The 24,999-nt window shown below is 36.9% G+C and overlaps 1 protein-coding gene across 1 annotated transcript in view; it reads left to right on the top strand.

The window, feature by feature from the left end:
• Positions 1–23,786, top strand: part of LOC149563751 (S-adenosyl-L-methionine-dependent methyltransferases superfamily protein) — a 44,053-nt gene extending 20,267 nt beyond the window's left edge. Inside the window, exons 3-7 of the mRNA XM_089826880.1 lie at positions 15,809–15,947; positions 16,141–16,223; positions 23,053–23,187; positions 23,295–23,399; positions 23,508–23,786. Of these exons, the coding sequence (XP_089683006.1) occupies positions 15,809–15,947; positions 16,141–16,223; positions 23,053–23,187; positions 23,295–23,399; positions 23,508–23,639 (594 nt within the window). The 3' untranslated portion in view covers positions 23,640–23,786. The remainder of the gene's footprint in view (positions 1–15,808; positions 15,948–16,140; positions 16,224–23,052; positions 23,188–23,294; positions 23,400–23,507) is intronic.
• Positions 23,787–24,999: the final 1,213 nt, after the last annotated feature.

Genomic DNA, 24,999 nt, shown 5'->3' on the forward strand with positions numbered 1-24,999 from the left:
GTGGTCCATGTTGTAATTCTGGATTTGTGATTTATACTCAGTTATGTGATGAGTGTTACAGTTGCACATGATTTGGTTTATAGGAAGACATGTTGTGGATCGGTTAAAGTACTTTTCGGAGAAAATGCAAGAATACTTAGAAAAGGTTATGTTTGATCTTTAACCTGTACTATGTGGGCTGATTCCAACAAATCTTTCGCGATGTAAAGTTAATAGATGATGTGGCATAAATGGGTTAGTAGGAATTGGTCATACATTGGTCCTTGTGATTGAATTTTTTGATATCATGTATGTTCATTGGAAAAAGTGCATAAGGCCAAATGCCCTTTGTTGAATCAATGTGCGATTTAAATTAGTGATTTTGTGGATTTGGTAAAGGATGGATTAGGATTTGGTAATATGTTTTGCGGTGCCTAAGGTGAAATTCAATTGTAGAACGTTTTGGTTAAGGCGGTGGCCGCCTTAGAGTTTGTAAAGTGATTTATATGAGATAGTATTGTAGTTGTAAGTGTGTTGGTCATGAATGGTATGTGGGATCAAGCCAGTAGTTGAGTTCCTGCAATCAGAAGCAAATGCTGAGCTGAATTGGATCTGTACAAGCAATCAAGAAGTGCTATACCTAGATCACATTCCCCGTTGAATACTAACAGGCTCTCAAGTCTAAATCCCTTAACCATATCACTCTTAACACAGTGAGCAGGATCCAGACAGGTCTGGAGATTAATCCCATTAATTGGGTGGCTCATTAGCTTGAGTTAGAAATCCTCCAACAAGGTTACTCCTAATAGGGCTAAAGGCAAATCCCTTAACTTGGTGACTCCTAGTAGGGTTTGCTCCTATCAAGGCATTATTTTAAGCTCCTAATAGGGCTAAGCCTTTAACCTGACACATTTCAAAAGAGTGCAAATATTTGTGGGTACTAATTCCCACCGTGGTTTTTCAAGGGTTTCCATGTGAAAAATATTGGTTTCTTTGTGTTACTTGTGTAGATGTTCTATTAGCTGTCTTATTTATAGTTTCACAAGTGTACGTTGCATGCATCTGGTGAATGGTTGAAGGTTTAAGGTCCATTTTGTTTGATCTTAATTTGATAAGTGGTTAAAGATTTTGAATATGAGAGATTTTTGATTCACCCCCCTTGTAATCTTGGACCTTAATATTAACACTATTGTTACTAGATGCAATGGACTAAGGATGATAAATCACTGAATGTTGATGCAAGGGGATGATGAATCACTAAATGTTGATGCAAGCAAGTCTAGATCAATGATTGGAGGATTATTGTATCTGATTGCTACTAGACCAGATGTCATGTATGCAATATGTTTAGTAGCCATATTCTAGCAAGAATGGAAAGAATCACATGTTATGGCGGTGAAGAGGATTTTTGAATATCTGAAAGGAATAGAAGAACTTGGATCATGGTATCCAAAAGGATAAGATTTCATGCTAAGAACTTAAACAAATGCAGATTGGGCAGGTTGCTTGGATAAACGAAGAAGTACTAGAGGTGGAGCTTACTTTTTGGCTCCCGATTAGTTGCTTGGTCAAGCAAGAAGCAAGATTTTGTAACTTTATCAACTACTGAATCGGAACACATTATAGTTGCCTCATGTTGTACTGTAGTATTATGGATGAAACAAACTTTGAAGGATATAGGACCAATTCGATTATGTATGATAATATCACTGTTATAAATATTTCAAAGAATTCAATATAGTATTCCAAAAAAAGCAATCTATCAGATATCACTTCATAAGAGAGAAGGTATTGAAAGGTGAAGTTAAGCTTGAGTATGTACCTACAATGGAGCAAATTGCATATTTATTCATAAAACCTTTGTGCAAGGATGCTTTTGCGTATCTTAGGGGGAAGCTAGGGATTTTGCCCCTTCCTAGCATTCATTAAATGCATCGGTGTGTGCATTGATCCAATGAATTGCATGCTTATCCTTTACTAGATCAATGCTTGGCCTCTTCCTCTCAAAGGAAGTAGAGTAAGTTTGTACGAGGGAGTCGTTGGTCCTTTTGTCATTGTTGTCAAAGCTTTGAGTATTTTAGGGGGAAGCTAGGGATTTTGCCCCTTCCTAGCATTCATTAAATGCATTGGTGTGTGCATTGATTCAATGAATTGCATGCTTATCCTTTACTAGATCAATACTTGGCGTCTTCTTCTCAAAGGGAGCAGAGTAAGTTTGTACGAGGGAGCCGTTGGTCCTTTTGTCACTGTTGTCAAAGGGGAAGAAGAATCAATGATAGTGATGAGCTTTGATGTTGATATCTTTGCTTGTGTGCTTTGTTAATGTTGTCATCAGTGGCAAAGGGGGGAATTGTTAGAATGTGAGGTTATCGCTATTCATGTTGTTACTATTAATAGTTGTCATTGATGTCAACATATCTGATGCATAGAGATTCATTCACGATGTGGTTATTTTTTTGTATGAGTTGATGTGTATTGATAGCCTTGCCGTATCAATAGGTGTGCTCACTGAAGGATCTTCTTTAAATGTTTATCAATAGATAAAAAGTTGGTATTGATATCATTTATGAGTTTACCGACAAAGTAAAAGTTTTAGAAAGTTTTTTGGAATAACTGATTCACCCCCCCAACCAGTTATTATATATGTTCAACAATTTCCTTACCTAATTTGATTCAATGTTTGAGTTAATCCACAATTGGCAATGTCTTGCTTCAACTTTCATCTTTGGGTTTACATGTAATCCCTATGTTTGTTAATCAAATATGGAGGCACCCCATGTTTGCTAATTGGTTGGGAATGCAGGTGCTCCTCTCTTTGTTTGTTTGGTAAGGGTTTAGGTGCCCCCCTCATTACCAACCAATCACGAGTGTAATAGCTCCCCTTCTTGTAGCCTTTGAATTCTTTATTTTTGTTGCCTTTCTCGTCTTTCTATTGTACTGTTGTTTTATGAACAATTTTCAAAAGAAGATAGGAAATTGGAAAATAGAAGGGTCAAGTATTTGGATCTTTGGGGGATTTAGTTGTTATATAGGATCAAAGGAAAATAGAGGTAAGTATAGCTCTAAGAAGACCAATTTGTATGGTTTGTTGGGTTAAAAATACCAACAGTTTTATTTAGTTAATGTATATGACCCAAAGAGCACATTGGGAAAAAAGGAACTTCAGAAAGAGATAGAATCATTTTTCAATAACAATAAGACTTGTAATTTTATCATTGGAGGTGACTTCAATGCAATTACAAATATTAGTGAGAACAGTGGATGAATATTACGGGAACCACAATAATTTATAGATTTTAGAGTATGGATAGTTAAGAATGGCGTGATCATGGATATCAAAACAAATAATGGTACCTTCACATGGACCAATAGAAGAAAACTCTTTAGTGACATTATTGAAAAGTAGGATAGATTCACATTTGAGAAGATTATAAGAACATTCAATTTGACCTTTATTGCCTCTATTATAATGGCTTTAGGTTCAAATCATTTCTTCGTTAAATTAGAAATCATGGAAGAAGCTAAACCATTTAGAATTCCCGTCATATTTGAAAATATGTGGTACCAAGATGATAACTTCTTTAAACTCTTTGAACAATGATTAAAAGAGAAAAATCCTAAAAGATCCAAGATGTTATGTTTCGTATCAAAAATAAAATAATTTAAAAATAAGTTTCTGAAATGGAATAAAGACCACTTAAAAATATCTTCACTCAAAAATTGGAAATTGAGTTAGAAATAGAAACTATAAATGAAAAAGTAATCCTGGAAGGGGTGGATAACGAAAATTTCTTAAAAGAAAAGAACTTCAGAAAGAGGAAGAAATATCAACCAAAGAAGAATTTTTTGGAAACAAAAATCTAGGGAAACTTAGTTTTTGGAAGGGGATAAAAATACACAAAAAAATAATAATAGTACCAAGTAGAGAAGAAATATAAATAGAATCCTTAAAATTAAAAATGAGAATGGTAAAATCATAGAGGAACCTACGTAATTAGCTAAATAATCTTTTGAATTCTATAAACACACTTTAAATAATTGGGAGACCTCAAACCTTAAAAACCAACTACTACTGTTGAACAATATCCCAAAAATGATAATAGATGAAGATAACAAGAGTTTAGTCAAAGAATTCACTCTAGAAGAAATTAAATTAGCTCTATTTCAATTACATCTTGACAAAGCTCCAAGACAGGATGGATTCACTAATTTTTTTAATCCAAAATTGTGGCATTATTGGAATGATCTATGGGTATTTTTTTTAATTAGTAAGAGGCCAAAGCCAAAATTCATTATTATTATGTGATTTGATTAATAATTATTATTTATAAAGCTTATGTAGAGTTGAACACAAGACCTCTCGGATAAGAGGCTTGCAATTTACCATTGTGTTGTAGGCTCTTGCCTGACCTATGGGTAGCTATTGAAAATATGAGTAAAGAAAGTATTTCATTGACAAAAATAGATAAAACCTTTATTACATTTACTCATGAAAAGAAAAAATACAAGAAATGGGTGATTTTAGACCCCTTTCTTTATCTAAAACCATTTACAAAATCTTATCTAAAGCCTTAGCAAACAAATTAAAGAAACTTCTACCATGAATAATAGCAGAAGAATAAATAAGGTTTGTCCTTGGTAGATCTATCGTTGACAATATTATAATAATTCAAGAATTGTTACATTATGCTAAAAAATAAACCTAGTGTGCTAATTAAAATAAATATTCAAAAAGCATATGACAAAGTAGAATAGAGGTTCTTATGCAAACATTTGGAAAAATTTGGATTTACTCAGCAATGGTTCAATCTAATATTTAGCTGTAAGAATTTGCCTTAGGGAAAAATTCACCCAAGACCAAGAAGCACAATAACTAGCACAAATAGACCAACAGAGTATGATTAGAATAACAATATGATATTCAATTCATTGTATAATACACTAGAGGTGCTTGTATATAAAGGCCTCTATGATGCATCTAGAATGTCTAGGAGTTAGCAATATGATAAGCTCCACAACTAAGCACATGTCCACCAGGAACGGGTTATCCTCCATTAAGCATAGGAGTTAGTGCAATGATGAGATGATAAGCCTACAAAGGTGTGTCACATACAATTATGTTGTCAACACCATGTGCTAAATTGAGAGTGCGAACAACTGTGTTGTCTACATGACAACTCAATTGATTATGCAGACACCAATGATGTAGACACCATGTGCTAAATTGGAGTTGCTTACTATTGTGTTGTCAACAAGACAACTCATATGAGTACACAAACTCTTAAGTGTCTAACCTAAGAAATAATAAAATAATGCATTTATCCTAAGTAAACTTAAGTAAAGTGTAAATAATAATTATTTACACTAACACCCCACCTTAAGTGCAACTTAGGGGAATACACTTAAGCTCACAAAAGCTATGATGAAATGCATAATGGGTCCCAACTACTAGGCCATGTTAGGTACCCAAGTGCAAATGCAATGCTGAAATGCAATGAAATCTCTTTGCAAATGGAAAAAGAAGGAAAACCTCATGGGAAAAACCCTCCTCCAAAAAGAGAGAAAAGTACAAGAAAGAAAGATGCATGAATGGATGGAGTAATCAGGACCCCCCCATTATGACATACATCATGCATATACAATAGAGAATCCCTCAATGAAATCCCCCCCTTAGTGAAGGATCTCCGAATGATAAGTGTCTGAAGACAGAAGAAAATCCAATGCCGACAAACAACGTTCTTCCCTTGAGGAAGAAGATACACCAAGTATAGGTGCAAATATGCTTCCCACTGTGGATAGGAAAATGGAAGAGGGATCCAAATGTAGTATGCAGTGGATGCTGCCTTTGAAGTCTGCTCAAATGTTGACAAGTCCTTGATGAATGAAGATGCCACAAACCATTCTGATGGATGCCCAAAAGACGGTGGCAAGCAAAGTAACATGTCCATGCATGAGGCTGAATCAAACTCCAAAGACGATGAAGCATCCGAATAGGAAAATGTAGGAAGAGAAGCAATGTCGTCTCTCTTCAATGACATAGGCACACCTGTGAAAGAAGCTCCTTGATGACTGCAGAAGCTGCACCATGAAAGCTGAATGATTACCCTCCGTGTGGGAAGAAATGGTGCCATAGGTGTGATAGAGAACGCTCCCCAACTGATAGGAAGAATCCTCAGAAAATATGATGTCTGAGGAAACTGAAAGACAATCTCCAAAGACTTATATGACTCCTCATAAGTGAAAGAGTTCTTCTCCATCTGCTGTAAAGAATCCACAATCATGTCAGAACAATCAAGTGATTGAGGGTCAGAGTGTGCCCTCACAATGAGTGAAAAAGTTTCCTCAACAAAGAGAAGATTGATGTCATCGATGATGTCTCCCACATCTTCAATGTGAGACTCCACGAACAACCTTGCAATGTTTGGAAGGAAGTCATCCCATGAAGTTGAAGTAGGAAGACATGGTAAATCATACTGCACTGAATTTGGAGCATCTGTGGTTGGAAGCAACGGTAGCATCAGGAGGTGGGATCTCATCTAGAGTTGGAGGTACTATAACTGGAGTGACTGAAGATAGAATGTCTTCTAGAAATGGAGGGACTCGATATGCTTCCCAAAGAGCCATTCAAACGTCATGAGGAAAACTTGCCATTCTAAGAGGAGCAAAATTTTTCTCACTCATACTCATACAGAAAGAGAATAAGTGTAGAAAGATGTCTCCAAGTAGGATTAGGTGGCAATATCTTTGAGGAGAGACAAGGAAACTCTTCCTGATGTTCTCTTAGATGATTAAGCATCAAAGCACTCCATTTGTGATAGTTCCTCGTTATCAACTTCGGTCTTAAACCAGATTGACATATGTGACAAGACTCCATGAGATCAATCAATGAACCCCCCAAAATGCAAAAATAAGCAATCAACCCCCCCTAATGTATGATTTGGCACTTTATAGTTAGTGTGTTTACAATAGGCCACTTTTTCAATTTTGACCTTAGTGGACTTCTGATTTTCAGTTTACAACCTCCTTTTATAGTTCAAATCTAGAACTTTTACAATGTAGCTCAAAATTACAATAATTTTGAAGCAATACAATGCAAAGAAAGGACCTATTTCTGAAAGTGATAATTCTGTCCGCACAAGCCTATAATCTGATTGCAGATCTGGAAAGTAGACGAAAAATTACACACTTTAAAAAAAAAAGAACTTCTTTTGGAGTCCAGATGAGCCCGTACGGAGCGTTTGAAGTTGCAAAATGCAGGATTGGATAGGTACAATCACCAAAAACTGCAATTTCTGACAAATCCGTGCACCAAAACTAGAAAATAACTGCACTACTAAAAAGTTCAAGAAATTCTACTCAAATATATAAAAAAATATTGCACCTAATTTGGAGTTCGGATGACTGAGTTATGGCCTCCCAAAGTCGGACTGTCAAATCAAAACTGAATCTGGAGAGGGGTTTGGGCAGCAAATTGCAAGGTTAAATTTGACGTCCAAACGATCGTCGCAGCAGTTCAATTTGCCTTCGGATGACCATCAAATTTAATGACGGGTTCTGCTGATGCCAGCAAAAAATTGGCCTCCTTGGATGACGTGGCAGATGACGTCAGCAATTGTGTGGATAGGACCACGTAGCAGTGTACAAACTCCTGCGTGGCATGTACGGAGTGCTGACTCGACAGGTGACTTGTCCTTGCTGACGTGGCCCTACGAATGTCAAAGGCTGACGTGTCATGACACAAGAGTTGAAGTGGCATTCGTTGATGTGGCCATGTGGCGGGTCTGGCCCACTGATTGGACTATCCGATATGGCATTGTACTCTACATTGTCTGCATACGTGGCACTAAGGTTTGAGTGCCAGCAATGAGTTGGTGTCGTCGGAGAGGGTTTACGCCACCGGAAAATTGAATGTAGCGAGGGCTGGAGTGAGTTCCGGCGGTCGGAGAAGACTATCACCAGTCAGAGTTTAATGTGCCGGTGACAAGAAAGGCTTTGGCCGCCGGTGTAAGCGAGTTGCCGGAGATAGGAAGATGCCAGCGGTTGGGGGTTTCAATTTCCAATGGGGGAATGATCCCACATGTGGGGTGTGTTGGTTATCAAAATCACAAGTTACAAACCTACGAGCCTTGCCTGCTCGATGCTGGGTATCTAACTGATTTTGGCCAACTTAACAGGATTGACTCCAATCCTCTGCGCTTTTGGTTCCACTAGACCAAGGCCTGTTTACCTAAATCCTGGATGGCAAAACTCAATTCCAAGACGATTTATAGCGGATTATAGCAATCAAAAAAATCCCTCAATTAGCAAGCATCAAGGAAATGTTCTGAATTACTTATCTTCAAACTTCAATTATTTTATTTAAGATGTTATATGTTGCTGAAAAGAAAAAGATTTAAAACAAATTACTGTTATGAATATGAATCAAATTTTCTTCATAAGAAAAGAATTAAAAGATTGCCAGCATATAAGTCTAAGGATTTATGAATGGATTAATGATCAGTGCTGAATCTAATTGGGTGATAGAGTCAAACGTATATTTCTGATGTACAACTTATTGATATTAATGATATCATGTATGTTAATTATTTAATTATTACGATGCCACGAATTAATTCACTTTTGCACATTCAGATCAGTCTGTAATAATTTAACCTTTGTTTGGATAAAACAGATACAAATTGAAGAGAGATTATATATCTTGCAATATTCGTATTGATCAGATCTGGATAGCAATGAACAATCCAATGCACTAATCGAAATATTAAATTATAAACACGCAATCATCAAAATCATAAAGGACAAGATATACACCTTTAAACTCCCAAAAACAAACAAATTTCTTACTGATATTATTGCTGGAATAGTTCGTACTGGAGACTCTCAAAAAACTTTCAGGAGCTCTATCCAATAAGAGTCAATCCACAGGCAATTCTAAAGATTGCGTTCAATAATTCTCAAGCTTTAGCTGCTTTGTTCAATATTTCAACACTTTCCTCTTGTTGAAGAGATTAAAAAATATGTGCTCGGAGTATGAAAGGAAATCTAAATAATGTGTTATTGTCTTCAAAAAAAACTCTCCCCATCAGTTTTCAAACTCTTATATTTATAGATAATGGAGAGCTGTGTCCTCAACCATCGCACCTCTTAAGAAAATAACTAACCAATGTTTAATGTTTTTAATGTAATTTTAAATAAAACAAATACTACCGGGTTACTTCATGTATCTTCACCCGCACATACTCGCATCCTTTGCGTTCACCATTTGAATATTAAATTATTGATTTATGATGCGTGCTCGGATTTCTTTGATGCTCGCACAGAATTGATCATCCCGTTTTAAACGATTGCGATCAAACTGAAGCTGCCGGCAATTTGTTCCAATCGAAATCTTCAAACCTGAAAATACTCGCAAATCTTCATTCGAAAAATAATGATCTCATCGCAGGAAAAGGATGAATGGTGGAGACGCTTCCATGAAAACCTGCTGCTGCCCTTAATACGCATCGCACAAACCTGCAATCAAACAATACATCAATAAGCATGCAAAATATTAATCAAAATTCCTTAATCTTTGATGAAGATCTCCCCTCAACCATATGTTTTCGGACTCGGGTGTCTTTCTATCGCAGGTATATCTGATGCTGTCAATGCTTAATTTTGTGACTTTTGCAGTCATTCACCATTTATTATCACTGCGCAATTCTGAAAACACATATTGGCACCCCTCTCCGCGAGAGCTCCTTAAATATTGTTAATATCAACCTTTAACGGCACTGTATAAAACTATTTTCTGGGCAGTAGTTCCAGGCTTTCTATCAACACGGTAATCATCTTTTCCCGATTCCTGTTAGCAATGTTACACATGGTCCTTTGATCTTCAGGAAAGATGAATACCTCTTTCACTGCTGCTTGCGCATAAAACCACCAAAGTGGGAAAGTAGATCTATTTCCTAACTGAAACTTGAGATAAGAAACTGGGATTCTGCATACATTTTCTCTGTTTTCATTAACTCCTTAGTGCCATCTTGTGCTGAACTGCATTTACAAAGTGCTCTCACAGACCATAGATAATTCTGTATGTGCTATATTACCTTCTAAGATGAACTTTATCAACAATACGAGGCCCTGCCAGACTATTCCTTTGACCAATCGAAATCTAGTAAATCCCAACATCAACATGTTAACTTAATAATGAATAATCCAGTGTATTAATTGACTGATGATTCCTGATTCCTGCAGGTTCTGGTATGTGATTTATTTCATGTTAGAGTGTCTTTACATTCTTACAAGGTGATCCAAATTTGACCCCAGCTTTTGCAACAACAGATTTGAAAGCTGAGAGGAAGCTTTTTCATGATTATTCTTTCTACAAATACTTCAAGGAAATTGAACCTCAGTGTGACATTAGCCTCAAAGTGTCAAGAAGTTCACCATATTCAACATGCTGCAAGGAGGAGCTCTGTCGAATCCTGGTGTGGCTGATCGCACAATCTGTGAGTGTTCTTTCTTTGTCAACTGGTAAAAGTGCATCATCCAAGATTGCAGTGCCCTTCTTCTTTACCTTATATCTACCCCTTCGATGTCTGGTACTAATTAAAGATACTGAATATTTCCTTTGCAGAAAAATATATGAACAATATACTTAAAACTTCTCAGATTAATAGCATAGGTGCCCCTGCTGCAAACTGTATTAAGTAATGCCCATTTAAGTGGCTAACCAAATATCATAGCTTGCTTCTTCTACACATCATTGCCTCATCAAAATATAAGAAAGAAACCTCTCCAGAACATTTGTTCATATGAATAGAATAACGAATTTCTGGGTTCCATCAGGGTGGAATGGCACTCCGAGTTGTATAAAAGGCCAAGCCCACAAGGGTTTAAAATGGCTTGAAAGCCACATTGCACCTGTTTGATAATGGGACTACTGGAAGATTTAAGGCAGTCACTGTGATTTGTAAAGACGCTGGATTTGGTGCCGGAATGTGTGTGATATGCCCGTCGAAAATGAAAGGAATATGCTGATACCTGAGAATATTCCACCTGTGGGAGCTGAGATTTGACCACCCAGTTCCTGCAAAAAGATTTTCTCTATAGGCGTAATGGCTGAAAATTTTTCCGAAAATATTTCGAAAAATACAGAGAAATAAATGCAGATCTGAAACAAATGAAATTGCAGATCTAATAGATCATACCGTATATGCAAATCAGGCCTTCGGGTGCCGGTTTGCAAAATTTTTTTTGCCTCAAATTCGACTATTGCCCAATATAGGTGAATTTATAATCAACTTTCACCAAATCGACGCTCTAGACACAATGGTGAGGTCCGCTTTGGCTCTAGACGCTCCCAATATCTGCGGATACTCCGGATTTGAGTCGAGGTGTCCTCAGAGATGTGAAGCAAGATCGGTTTGCAATGGCTATGAAATGACGCCTCTATGGTTTTGATACCATGTAAGAATTTGCCTTAGGGCAAAATTCACCCAAGACCAAGAAGCACAATAACTAGCACAAATAGACCAACAGAGTATGATCAAAATAACAATATGATATTCAATTCATTGTATAGTACACTAGAGGTGCCTGTATCTAAATGCCTCTATGATGCATCTAGAATGTCTAGGAGTTAGCAATATGATAAGCTCCACAACTAAACACATGTCCACCAGGAATGGGTTATCCTCCATTAAGCACAAGAGTTAGTGCGATGATGAGAGGATAAGCCTACAAAGGTGTGTCACGTACAATTATGTTGTAGACACCATGTGCTAAATTGAGAGTGCAAACAACTGTGTTGTCTATATGACAACTCAGTTGATTATGCAAACTCTAGTGGTGGACACCATATGCTAAATTGGAGTTGCTTACTCCTGTGTTGTCAACATGACAACTCATATGAGTACACAAACTCCTAGGTGTCTAACCTATGAAATAATAAAATAATGCATTTATCCTAAGTAAACTTAAGTAAAGTGTAAATAATAATTATTTACACTAACATTAACTTCATATCTGCCACCAAAATCTATTCCGTCTTTAATGGAATATGTGCAAGTTTATTTTGACATATCTAGGGTTCTAAGACAGGGAGACACTATTTTTAGATTAAGGTAGAAATAGATTTTAGAAGGGGACCCAAAACCCTGAACAAAATATTACATAAGGATATTCAAAATAACGCCAAAGTTTTGAAACATCGCTAGTTCATAGACAAAACTAGCAACCAACAGACAATCCAAAAGACACCAAAACATAAAACACAGAATAGACAAACCCTAAAAGAGGACCCACCAAAACCTAAGCAAGCTCCTTAAGAGCTTTGGCAACTTGAATCCCCATCGCATTCACCTCCTCCATAGTGTTTTTCAGCTGCTTCATAGCTTTGGAGGAGGTAGCTGCTTTCCTATTTAGACTCGCCCTTGTTCTTTTACTGGGGCCATCCTTGATAGTCAACTCCTTCTGTCTAGATCCGCATCGAGTTCAATGCCATTCAAATCAATCTGACCGGTAAAGTCCATGATCTTCTGTAGAGAGGAATTAATCTAGTCATTGTTGTCCTTTAAGATCTTACTGTTCTTGCCCTCGTACAACTTAATATGCTTTAGGATATTATTGCAATTTAGGTAATTAAATTAAATTTTGTTCTTTTACGCATATAAATCACTTATTTTACTCCAACTCTTTGTCAGTTTAGATCGATTGGCTTTCTCCTTGTTTTGATTGATTTCTCCTTGGTTGAAATCATTTTTTTTCCGTCTTTGAGTGATTGAGATCAAAATCTAAAATTTTGGCCATGTTGAGTTGAATTTCTCTATGGCGGAGATTTTAGCTCTAGAGGACAAATCTTGGGTGGAATTCCTTGGATGAAAGGAATCCTGCCATCTCCTAAATTGGCTTCATTTTACCCTTAATTGCATTTGAATTTGATCAATGAAAGGACAAAAGAGAGAAATCAACTTGTTATCTCCTCAATTGCACAAGTTTAGTCCATTGTCCTTCATTCTTAGCCTATGGTGAGATTTTGGGATGTGAGGAATAATTATAGGTGTAATTTATGGGCTTGGAGAATTTCCGCCACTCTTCATGTGCTTTGTTATATTTCAAAACTCTTCTTCTACCTCGACAATTTCATCATTTCAATTGCCTTGATTATCAAATTTCTTAATTTTCAGTACTTGGGCATTTTGACCTCATCAAAGTTTAGTGTCTTGTCTTGGGCGGAAGTTTTAGGAATATAGAAATTGACCTTGGGCAAAATTCCTTGGATGAGAGGAATTCCACCACCCTTGACTCTCCTCATGTAACTTAGCCAATTTTTCCTTTTGTATCCATGATGGTGTCGCAAATTGTTTTTGCACCTCATATCCATAATTGAATATATGGTGGAAATTTTGGATCTAGAGGACTGATTTTAGGCAGAATTCCTGGGCTCACAAGAAGTCTGCCACCTCTTGCTTTCTAAATTCCGACTTAGTCAATTTTTTAACTTAGAGACTGAAGTGATCTATATAAAATATATTAAGTATAATAATATTCCTTTCTTATACTTAAAGTTATATTTTATTTAAATACAGTCAGAATGTTTGAGATAGCTTTCTTTTAGGTTTTGGGAGTTTCAAAAAAATTATGGACTTAGCCAAATTTCAAGCTTCAACATGCTTTCAAAAGTGTTACCTCCGACAACCTTTTCTGACTTTCTAAGATCAAGTTGAAATTGGAACAAGAATTTTCAAATGTTTCTAACTCATTTCATCACAAATCTCTTGATTTCAACCTCACCTCCTTGACTTTCTTAGCTTAGCTTTCGTGCATATCCTTGATAGGTTTGACTATTGAGCAGGCAAAAGTTGCCCAAACTCATCTCTTGGACTTAGAGACTTGAAAGCTGCTACCAAGAGCACCTAAGACCATTAACCTATTGCCAAAGCAAAAAGAGAGGGTCCCCATTTGCAATGGAGTGATGGTGTGAAAACCTCACAACATGTATATTCCTAGACGTATTTGTCCTTCATTTTACTTTTGAAAGATTTTTTACACATGGATACCTAACATGGCCTTTTAGCTAGGACCCATCATTATCTTCTTGCATTTGTTTGTTTTTCTTACTAAGTTGCATTTAAGGGGAGGATGACAATAGGTTGAGCAGGGTATACTACCTAAATAGTTCCCATCTAATTCTTATTTACATTTAATTACATATACATAAAGCACTTAAAGGTCATTCACTTTTCATTTTTCATGTTATATGATTTTGACAAATGTCACAATGTTCTGTTATTCTATCATTCACCTTTGCGTTTTCCTATATAAGCGGGGTTTATTTTGTACATCATATATCGCTATGGATAAAATTCTTTCCATTTGTATCTTATTGCACTATATAATTGAGCATTCATTTTTTTCTACTCTCTTGTGGAAGGTTCTTGGTTTTGCAGGTGATGTTGGTTCCTTGAGTTGTTGTGGGATGCTTATACAATTATTCCCACAAGGCTATATAATTTAAACGTAATTTCTTTACAAGCTCTAGCATTTTAAAAAGTTTGTTCATTCACATTGACTTTTTTGAACAATTGTATAATTACAGTCATAAAAGACATGTACCCTAGTCCTTGGTACTTGTCTCCTGGACTGGAAACATTTATCTCAAAGACCTTTTTGAAGATGTCTCCAGACATTAGGAGATTTCAAAACAAGTTTCTGTGTCTCCTATATGTCTCTTATAAGCATCCCATGAAAATAAGGAAACTTCTAATAAAGCTTTCTTAGCTACATGATATCATTGTATTTTTAAGAGTGCTAATATGTGGTTTGAAAAAAGCTAAAGGAACTAAACAAATACACTAATAGACATGTAAAATTTTTCTATTCCTAAAACTTCCCAAGTTTTTGGTGGTAGAAGATTTTCTTATTAATTCTGAAAGAGGTAAGAATATGAAGTGAAACAATAATAAGGTTTAAGATGTGGACATGCTTGGAGTTTTATCTATTTTTTGAAAATATAGTCCTCTCCAAGCTTACCCGTACTTCAAAAAAAAAAATGTGGATTCCTCTCCTAGTTACTTTTGTCATCTCCAGGTGATTATGGTTTAAAATATTTTTTCCTGTCATGATGCTGGTTATCAAACATCAATATTATAATTCTATCTCAATATTTAAAATGTTAGTTTAATAAATAATGTTTCAGGTGTTTAACGTTTTTAGAAGATATTATCTGTCTGATATTCATTTTCTGTCTCCAACTATTTGTTTTGACCTTTTTGAAAATGGTGTACCAATATCGCTAGCTGTCCTCATCTCCTGTACACTGCAATGCCATTGCCCATCTTTTGCTAATCATGCATAATAATTGTTAATTGTTTATTTGGATCTTTTAAAGATGCAGAGATGCACTGACAATTGTTCTAATGCTAACAGACCTGGGTTTTGAAAATAGGATATATCTGGCCTACACAGCTTGAGAACTTACAGTTACATAGTGTGCCCGACATATATGGTGGTTATTTTGAAGTATGACTGTGATTTTCTGTCAAATTTGTTTACGCCAAATTATAAAATTGGGATGTTCTTGTGATATAATTGTTTATTTAGATAATTTGAACTTAAAGAGATGAACACACAAGTTTTCTCAAGCAATAATGACACAAGTTTTCTCAAGCGATAATGCACATAGTGCTTGAAAATAGGATAAAAAATATATGGACTCCAATACTTGACAACTTTGTAATCTGTTTTGCCTGAAATATGGAAGTTATTATGAAGCATTATTACCGTGTTCCTGTCAGATTATAGTGGCTTATTTTAAAATTGGGGTATTCTGCAAATGAAATAGGTTTTGGAGCTTGGCTGTGGTAGTTCTCAAATGTGTGAAGGATTATACCTGGATGGTGTTACACAAATTACTTGTATAGATATTTCGTCAGTTGCAGTGGAAAAGATGCAGAAGCGTCTGATAGCCAAGGGCCTTCATGGTTTGTGATTGAGGAGCTCTTTTGTATGTTCTATCTTCTGTTGATTATTCGTACTTAAGTCTCAAATAAGGATTGGTACTTTTTTGGAGCTTTCTATATGAAAACAATCTCATTAGTATTGTGTATCATTGTTCCTCAAGTTTTTAGAGATTGTCATACTTCAATTAAATCTAACATATATTTTCTTTTACAGGTGTACAAGTCCTAGTAACAGACATGTTAAGCCTTCCCTTCGAAAGTGAAAGTTTTGATGTTGTCATTGAGAAAGGGACTATGGTAAGGCTACCAAGAAATTTAATTCTTGGTATTATTATGTAGAGGCTAATAAGCAGCTGTAGAAAATCATATGTTGATAACTTCATCAAGCTTGCATTTTTTCTGGATTACATGCAGCTGCCAAATGGGGCAGCATAATAAGCTAACTGGGATTTATATTTTTTGTTTCTGTTGGACAAAATAATAAGCCATGTAATATTTTTATTTCGCTTGAAACATCACGAGCATGTTTACCAGTTTTTCAAGGAGTTTTAGAATAGAGGAATTGGTTTGTGGGAGTTTGTGGTGCGATTTTATTAAAATTACAAATCAAAATTGATACTTGAGTTTCTCAATTACAAATAAATCAAAAGTAGCTAACACTAACATAAGCAAACTAAAAGAACCTGAAATTTAGAAACCATGAACTTCTAAATATATCTAGTAACAATATAAACACGAGCCTCTACAAAGTATATCTATTGAAACTTCACTACATTTGAAGAGAGCAACATGTTTCTGTCTGGGTTAATGGCTGACAAACAGATGCAATTATGGTATTGATGAGTGTAACTTGCTTGGCGTAAGTTTTCTAGTCTCAGACACATTGTTGACATATTTTGATCAAACAATAATGTTAGAACAGTTCAGTGTATTAGCTCTGGACAACATAGCGTAAGGATTTCTTAGCTGACATTTGAATAAACCTTTGATCGTCACAAATAAGATGGGATCCTCGATTTTGTTGTCCTTTTAATGGGTACCAAACTTTCATTGTTGTTGTATCTTATTCCTTGCTTCTAACAAGCAATGACCTCGTATTTACAATATCGTTTTTTTTATAACAAAACATATGTCAAGTCATTTGATGTTTATCCCTTTCTTTGTGAATGCATTTCCCCGAACAGCAGTTTTCTGAGGAAAGAGTTTTCCCAATTTGTGTGCAAATGGACTAGGATTACATTGCCAAAATTCAGTAGGTGAGTGGTATCAGTCTACCATCACTAAATCTAGAACACTACCTGCATTTCTCATTCTCCTTTCTTTGCTGCCTTAGAAAACTTGATCTGTCTCCCTAAGCTCAAGAGAACCTTTCCACACTCGTTTTTTAGCATGCCAAGCAAATCCCAATTTCAGCAACAATAAGGGGACATCCCAGATTTAACATCTTCAGAACATCTTGGATGTCCACAATGGGTGTTTGGGCTCTGTTGCTTATTTTTGCCCCCCCAGCCAAAAATTGAATTCAAATGCAGGCCCACCCAACGGTCACTCCCCAATTTTTAATATTTTAAATGGCCTGGAAATATCAAAAAAATAAAACGATAAAACCTTATAGTATTTCCTATATTCCCTAAGTTGTTTCCGTCGGCCTGCAACTTTTTGCGCCGTTAGATCTCGCACAGATCTACGGTGGGCGCTTTCCCTCATTTTGGAAATGCACGATCTTTACGCAATGCGGGGAAGCCCCTTAGCGACACGTGGATTGGTAGGTCCTTTCGTTTTGTGTGGGCCACAGAAGGGAAGAGGGTTAGTCCAGTTGGCGATTCTATTGGCACTCGCTTTCCCGCATTCTGAGCTTTGTCAGACTTTCTGACAATGCGGGCAAGCGCCCTAGTGATGTGTGTCCGGATGATGTCATAGTGGATATTCGCAGAGGTTTAGAAGGCACGTGTTATGAGCACCGTCAGATCTTCAAAGATCGATGGCTGGTGCATGCCCGCAATAAGGAGTTGTGAGGAAATTAAACAATGCGGGTCTGTGCCCTTGCGACACGTGGCATGGTGTGACATCATGGGTCCACCCTTCTCAAGGGGGCAATGATAGCTCGTCTTCCGTGGCAGTTGTCAGATGAGTCAGAGTACAATGATGGCATTTCATTGGCCCATCTAGTTGACCAGGTACGCAATTCTATAGAGTTTTGATCGCCGTAGATTCAAATGAAATTAGTGGCTGGCGCATGCCCGCAATATAAAGATGTAGGGATATTAAGGAATGCGGGCATGCGCCTTGCTACCGCGTGTCCTTGTGGGGTTGGTTTCATTCCAAGTGGCGCTAGTTGTATGCCAAGGTAATGTCGAGTCAGACTAGGTCAGATGTCGAAGTGTTTCGTGGGCCCAGAATTTTGAAGAGCAAGCGTAGTAATATGGGGATCTTTCACGATCAAAGATCAATGATCAGGGCTTTCTCGCAATATGAAGATGCGAGGAAGTTAAACATTGCGGGGAAGCGCCTAAGCAACACGTGTCCCAGCGGGCCCGGCCAAGGTATTAACAGTTAGTATTAACATTTGGGCTGGCGGTCATGTAACATCGCGGTCAGGGTTTTGAGGAGGTGGCGCAATTAGTAAAGAAGGTGTTGGTCAACCGCGTGGAGACTTGCAGAGTGGCAAAATAAAATGAAGTTATTGGCCCACGTGGCTCATTCTGGTTGTAGTGTTCTGTTGACCTGTTGATCTTACTGATTCACGAGCTAGAAACATGGGAATTCAAGTTTTGTTGCGTGATCTGATCCTTGTGATCAATGCCAACCGCTCTTGGATAAATGCTAAACTCAGTGAACGCGGGAAACACTCCACCATCTTTGATCCGATCCATCTACCTGGTCAGAACTATTTAATGGCGCCATTTCAGTCTTCTCAAGGCCCCGTTTCAACACAGATCAGATATCATTGCATCTGGATCTATGCTCAGATCAGATCTTCTTCGGATCTCCATGATTATTCTCTGTAGGACTTAATGGCAATGGTTGTAGAGTAACTTCAGTGAGAAAATATCCCTGTTATGCTTGAGCTATAAAGGCAATTTTTGTAGATTTGGCAAAGGTCGACCCTTCTCTGATTTCTCTGATATTGCTCTGCAATTTAATGTGTAAATTCCCTTTGCCTTTGAACTATATGGCATTCTTCCTTATCTCCTTCAACCATTGATGTAAAGTGCAAGAACTATTTGCCTCTCATTGGTGTATTGTAAAGATCTGCAATTTTGCATGACTGTATCTCTTTTGGCCAATGAATGGTATATAAGTGAATCCTCTCTTTCCTTGTGTCATTCATTTGGGTTTTCTGATCTGCATGTGATTGCTAGATTAAAGCAAGTCTGAATGTGTATATCTTTTGGTGTCATGATGGTTCAATAGTGCATGTATGGGCAGAGATTGGTTTGAACACTATTTTGGTGCATCACCCCCTTAGATTAGAATAGGTAGATTTTCTTTTCATGCATTCCTTCTCCCGTTTCCTCTCCAAGAGTAGTTAGGTGCACCCTGATAGTAAAGGAAGCTAGCCTTCTTCGGAGACTCAACCTCACAGTTCAAGTCCCACAGCTTGGAGGTTGTTTCCATGTTTCACAAGGTTGTCCTTAGGTAAAAACTTTGGACGTGGGTGCAAACTTTTGTGACAACAGGCTCCAGTGACATGGTCCTCGGGAACACTGCTATATACATTCAATTACTGTGAATCGTAACAAACCCAAGCAGCTCGCTTTTCATCTAAGATTATATTACACATGCTTTATGGGTGCAGCAAAAAGATACAAAATTTTTAGTTATACTGGATTTATTATAATAATAGTTCCCAGGCTCTTCAAGACTCTCTGTGCCCTGGCAAGTTCCAAGTTGAGTAATCTTGGCTGAGTCCCAGTGGCTCGTGACTCCAGAAACTTGGCTTAGGCAAAACTCCCCAGAAACCAAGTTTTTGCTGAGTCCTGCAGATTTTTTGCTGAGTTCCAAGACCCGAATTCCAAGTCCTAAGTTGAGTCAGTCTTGCCGAATCTGCACTGAGTCTGAGCCTTGGAACTATGATTATAATTGTATATGCAGAGTACCATATGTGCATACAATGATTGCATTCTTTGTATGTGTCAAGTTTTGGATTTGTTATTCAATTATCGACTCACAAGATTTGGACTGTAGATGAAATCATGATTCAGTATTAAGTTGAATACATATCAAATTTGTTGATGCTAGAGGAAAGAAGGTACTCAGAGTTAAATATTGGAGAGTGACCAAAGTAGGTTAATAGGATTTTTACGTCCAGTTGCAATCGATAAGTATCAAGTAAAAAAGAACCCTACAAGTTGACAAATTGAAGAGACAAATGCCGTGTAACTAGTAGTCTAGAACCATTTCTTATATAGCATGTTCCATTTGTTGTGAATACGACTTCTACCTTCCGCATGGAACCATTAATGCTTTCAACAATGATGCTAGGTGAGGATGCAAAAGTTGATGCCTATTTCAACTTCTGCCACCTCCCCATGTTTCACTATTGAAGTTTTACTTTCTTGCAATGCTGCATTTATTTCTTTGAGGAATGTTACCAATTATCAAAATTAAAAAACTTGATCTTCTAGCTTTATTAATTTTTACTTTAATTGCACCTCATTTTTGGCCTTTTTTATTCCACACTTCCATTTTATTAAATTACTTTTAACTAAAGGGGTAAAATTTGTATTGAATACCAAAGAGAGTAGAACAACACAAGAAACAAAGAGAACTATAGAGCTTTATCCTAGTCCACAAGTTGAACTAGCATCTGAGCTAAATCAAGGGGAAGCATCCTATGATCAATAATGTTCCAAGCTAGCCCATGCTCAGAGGCCTATTTAGCCAAATAATCAGCCACACCATTCCACTCACGAGGGATATGCATAAAAGACACAGAATCCAGAGAATTGCATAATTGAGTGATCTGCTGAATAACCAAAGCCAAATACCAATCCACATGCACAAGGTTCCTTCTATTCAATAAATTCACAACTACCTGCGAGTTAGTCTCATAGATAATTCTTCTCCAGCCACGTTGATAGCATTGTTCCACTGCAACCAAGATAGCCAGGGCTTCCATGAGGTTATTAGTATGGTAACCCTTGTATATAGAAAACAGAAATTGAATATCACTAGAACTGTCACGCCCAACTCCCTCAATACCAATTGGACTAGGATTTCCCCGAGAAGAACCATTGGTGTTGATTTTAAGAACTCTAGCCTTAGGAGGAGTCCAATGCCCTTCACGATTAACACACTGAGAGTGCTGCCTAGCTCTATTCCTAGAGCGGCTATGGGGGACCGAGGGAGTGCTGCCCTGAAGAGGAAATGAAAGGCATGAGTAAATACTAGCATCTCTAGGATCTAAACCTCCACCAGTGTCACATTTAGCTAGGAGTGTTTCATGAAGAGAATTAACAATTTTCCCCCACAGGTGCTTGATCTCAAACTGCACATCATGAGATCCTCCTATTCCTCTCAAGCCAAACATGCCATAAAATAAGGGAAGGGCCAATAGTCCAAGCAACTTGAAGAAAAGAAGTCTTGGAAGGGGGATGGCCATCCTTGGGCCAAAGAACCCGCCAGGGGTACCATTGCCTTTGGAGGCTTGAGGGCATTGGCGCTGTAAATGACCATACACATGACAAATGCGGCAACGGAAGGGAATAGATTCATAGTCTAGCTGTTGGATCCAAGAAGAAGAGCCTAGGCAAATTTCCAAAGAATTTGGCAATGGATTATTTAAATCAATTTCAACACAAATACAGACATAAGAAATAACCTTTTTGTCCAGTGATTGATGTGCTAGAGCAGTTGGCTTTCCAAGCACAACAACAATCTGTTGCAAGATATCCTCGCGCCAGAATTCCAAAGGAAGCCGCGGCAGGTAGACCCAAACAGGAACCCTCGAAGGAAGATCCTCAGCATAATTGAACCCCGTATGCCAGGGTTTGACAAAAAGACCTACACAGTCATAAAAATATGGGCCTCCCTTAAAGACCTGGTTCCGATCTGACATGCAAGAGAAAACCACCAAAAAGTAGCTATTAGCAGCCAACATAATAACCATATCACCTTCTACCTGCCATGAACAGCGAATCCAGGCTTCCAGAGCTGACAGGAAAATCCGGATACCAAGAAACTTGCATATCAATGCATGTGTGGCCAAATAGTCCACATCTTCCATTACTGCTTTTGGAGGGATAACCAGCACTGGCCAATCCTGACTACGTGGAAGGCAGCCATTAACTTTATTTAACTTCGAGTGCTCGCTAACATAAAATGGTTCTTTCTCCTGTGAACTCACCCCGGGAGAAGATCCATCACAAGTGGAAGCTTCAGCAAGAATGAGACTCTTGGAGACCCCGTTCGTGGCCATAAGAGCCCTGCAAACAAATTGTGAACCAGGATCAAAGCAATCTCGAATTTCTGCAAAAAAATATCATAAACCTTGCTGCCGTGCCCTAGTCGCTCCAATCACCACACCAGATGGATAACATGAAAATCTGCGGATGTTTTCTCAGGTGGAAGAAATGTTCTCCATTTTATTAAATTACTACAAACTCACTAAATCTAATTGATTTATTGGGCTCATTTCTACACATGACTGGTCTATGCTTTCTGATGCTATCTTAGCTGTTTCTTTAATTAATATACTAACATTCAACTTGGCTTAAACTTGATATAATATAAAAATAAATAAATTTCCAGGAGAATGTTATTTCAACAGTGACATAATGATTCTAAGTCCCTGTCCTTATGCAACTTGGTTTCACTTTTGCAATACTAAGCTATCTTATTCTAGTTTGTTTCACTTAACTCTTTAAGGGAGGCTTCTCTGCCATTGTTACTGCTATTCAAATGCATAAGAAACAGAGTATTAGTGTAAAAGACTTAATATATTAAATTGCATTTCAAAGAGGAATTGGATATTTTTTCAACAATAGAATAGAACGAGGAAGGCATCTTTGATATTCAGTTTTATATTGTTTAGATGTTTGGAGGACTTATTTGGTAGATGATTAGGTCTTTAGAGTCCAAAGCCCTCTTATTGACAGCTAATTAAAACTTGCTTGATTTTTAGGATGTGCTACTTGTAGATAGTGGAGATCCATGGAATCCAAAGCCAGAGACTGTCAACAAGGTGAATGCAATGCTTAGAGGTGTTCACAGGGTTCTCAGACCAGAGGGCATCTTTATTTCAATATCATTTGGTCAGGTATAAAGTGTGCTTTCGTACTGTAAATTTTACAGTGATTGGACACATGCACTAGGAATGCATTTACCTCTTGAAAGTCATTGATTTTTTCTTTCTATGCTTTACAGCCTCATTTCAGGCGCCCTCTTTTTGAGACATCTGAGTTTACCTGGTCCATGCAATGGAGTACTTTTGGTGATGGATTTCATTACTTCTTCTATACCTTGAAAAAGGTATCTTTCTTTACCCTTTTTGGTTTGATTTCCTTATTCATTGAACTATTATGGCAGGGACAAAACTTATTCAGTAGTATATTGTTTAAGATCCAATAATTCTTGCAGGGATCAAGGAATCCTAACTTCAGTAATGACAGAAAAGAAGACAAATTAGTTATGAATGGTATTTCATTGTATCAAGAGCACTTAGATTCGGAAAATTATCTATTTAACTCAAATCTAGTTGATGATGACTAGCTCAAGTGATGGAGCCTCGTTAATCTAAATCATTGCCTTTGCAAATGTAACTTGATTCTTGTGAACTATTTGGTGCTAGGTAAATTCAGTAAAATAATGTGGTTTTTTTCTAATTTATTTATCATCCAAGTTAAAACCTTTAGTGCATGGAGGTTTAATCACTACCAAAATCTATTCATCATGCTTTATCTTAATGAATTCCAATTGAATGCTTACTTGTTGCTTAATGCATTTCTTTCGTTGTATATTTCCACAGATTTTAGATTGGTTCTTATTTACCTCAAGGCATATGTTGGTAGCAGAATGTTTGTTAAACCAACTTATAAGGAAGTTTGATAAAATCATTTTTGGTATTTGCAAAGAGTTGTTTCTGTTGTCTCCATAGGCTTCTGTTTGTATTTGGAAGGAATAATCAGAAAGCTGGGTTTGTGTTGGCTCTTGGTTATTGGCGGAGTTGCAGGTCAAAGTAAGTCCCAACTGTTTAAATTTGCTTTAGAAATCCTTTTGGTTCAAATGTGAGAATTTCTGCTTTTTGAATGTGTAAAAGGTGGTTCTGTTCTTAAATCTGCTTGAAATATCCATTCTGCTGCTTGCCAATTTTAATTTTTGCTTTGGTTATGGTTTATGTTGTGTGACGTGTTTCCAATTTGTATCACTTTATTTCAATTAGAAACATGCATTAAAGTTTGTGTTTGTATATGTTTACTGAGCCTATCCTTTTTTTTGTTCCGGCTAAGGTTTATGTTAGATAGGGTTTTCAATTTTGCATCAGCTCACTTAGATCACAAAAACATGTATTTAAGTCTGTTTTTGTGTTTGTTTACTGTATATAGAGGGGTTTTGGTTGAAAATGTAATATTTCCTAGTTTTTGAAAGTGTAAATGCTGGAATTGTTCTGTCTTCATTAAGTGTAAATTTCTTACTATGTTATGGTAAATAGATTAAATTCACTTGAGCAACCCTTCATTGTGCTCGCCAACTATTTGTTGCTTTGGCTAGGCTTGTGTTATTGGTTTTCAATTTAGTGGTGGGTTTTATCTTAAATTTGCTTCAACAATCCTTTGTAGTGTTTGTCATTTTTTTTTTTTTGGCTTTAGTGTCATGCCCAAACTACGAGGGCAAAAACACACAAAATTTTTTTTTTTCCTCTTAAATATAATTAAAATGCTCAAGTTGATAAGTTTGCGATCACAGTTTAAGTATAGGTTCTCTACGTTACGACTTAAGTTTAAAACTCTAGAGGAAGAATACATCGTTCAGATTTTGAGACTTTCGTTATTAGATTGATATCGATCATAAGTTACATTATTACCTTAACTTCACAATAACATACTAGAGTTATTTAGATAATGATTTAAAT

This window comes from Cupressus sempervirens, chromosome 4, assembly GCF_028749045.1.
Source record: "Cupressus sempervirens isolate cs-2001-9-10 chromosome 4, ASM2874904v1, whole genome shotgun sequence".
In the NCBI taxonomy this organism is placed as follows: domain Eukaryota; kingdom Viridiplantae; phylum Streptophyta; class Pinopsida; order Cupressales; family Cupressaceae; genus Cupressus; species Cupressus sempervirens.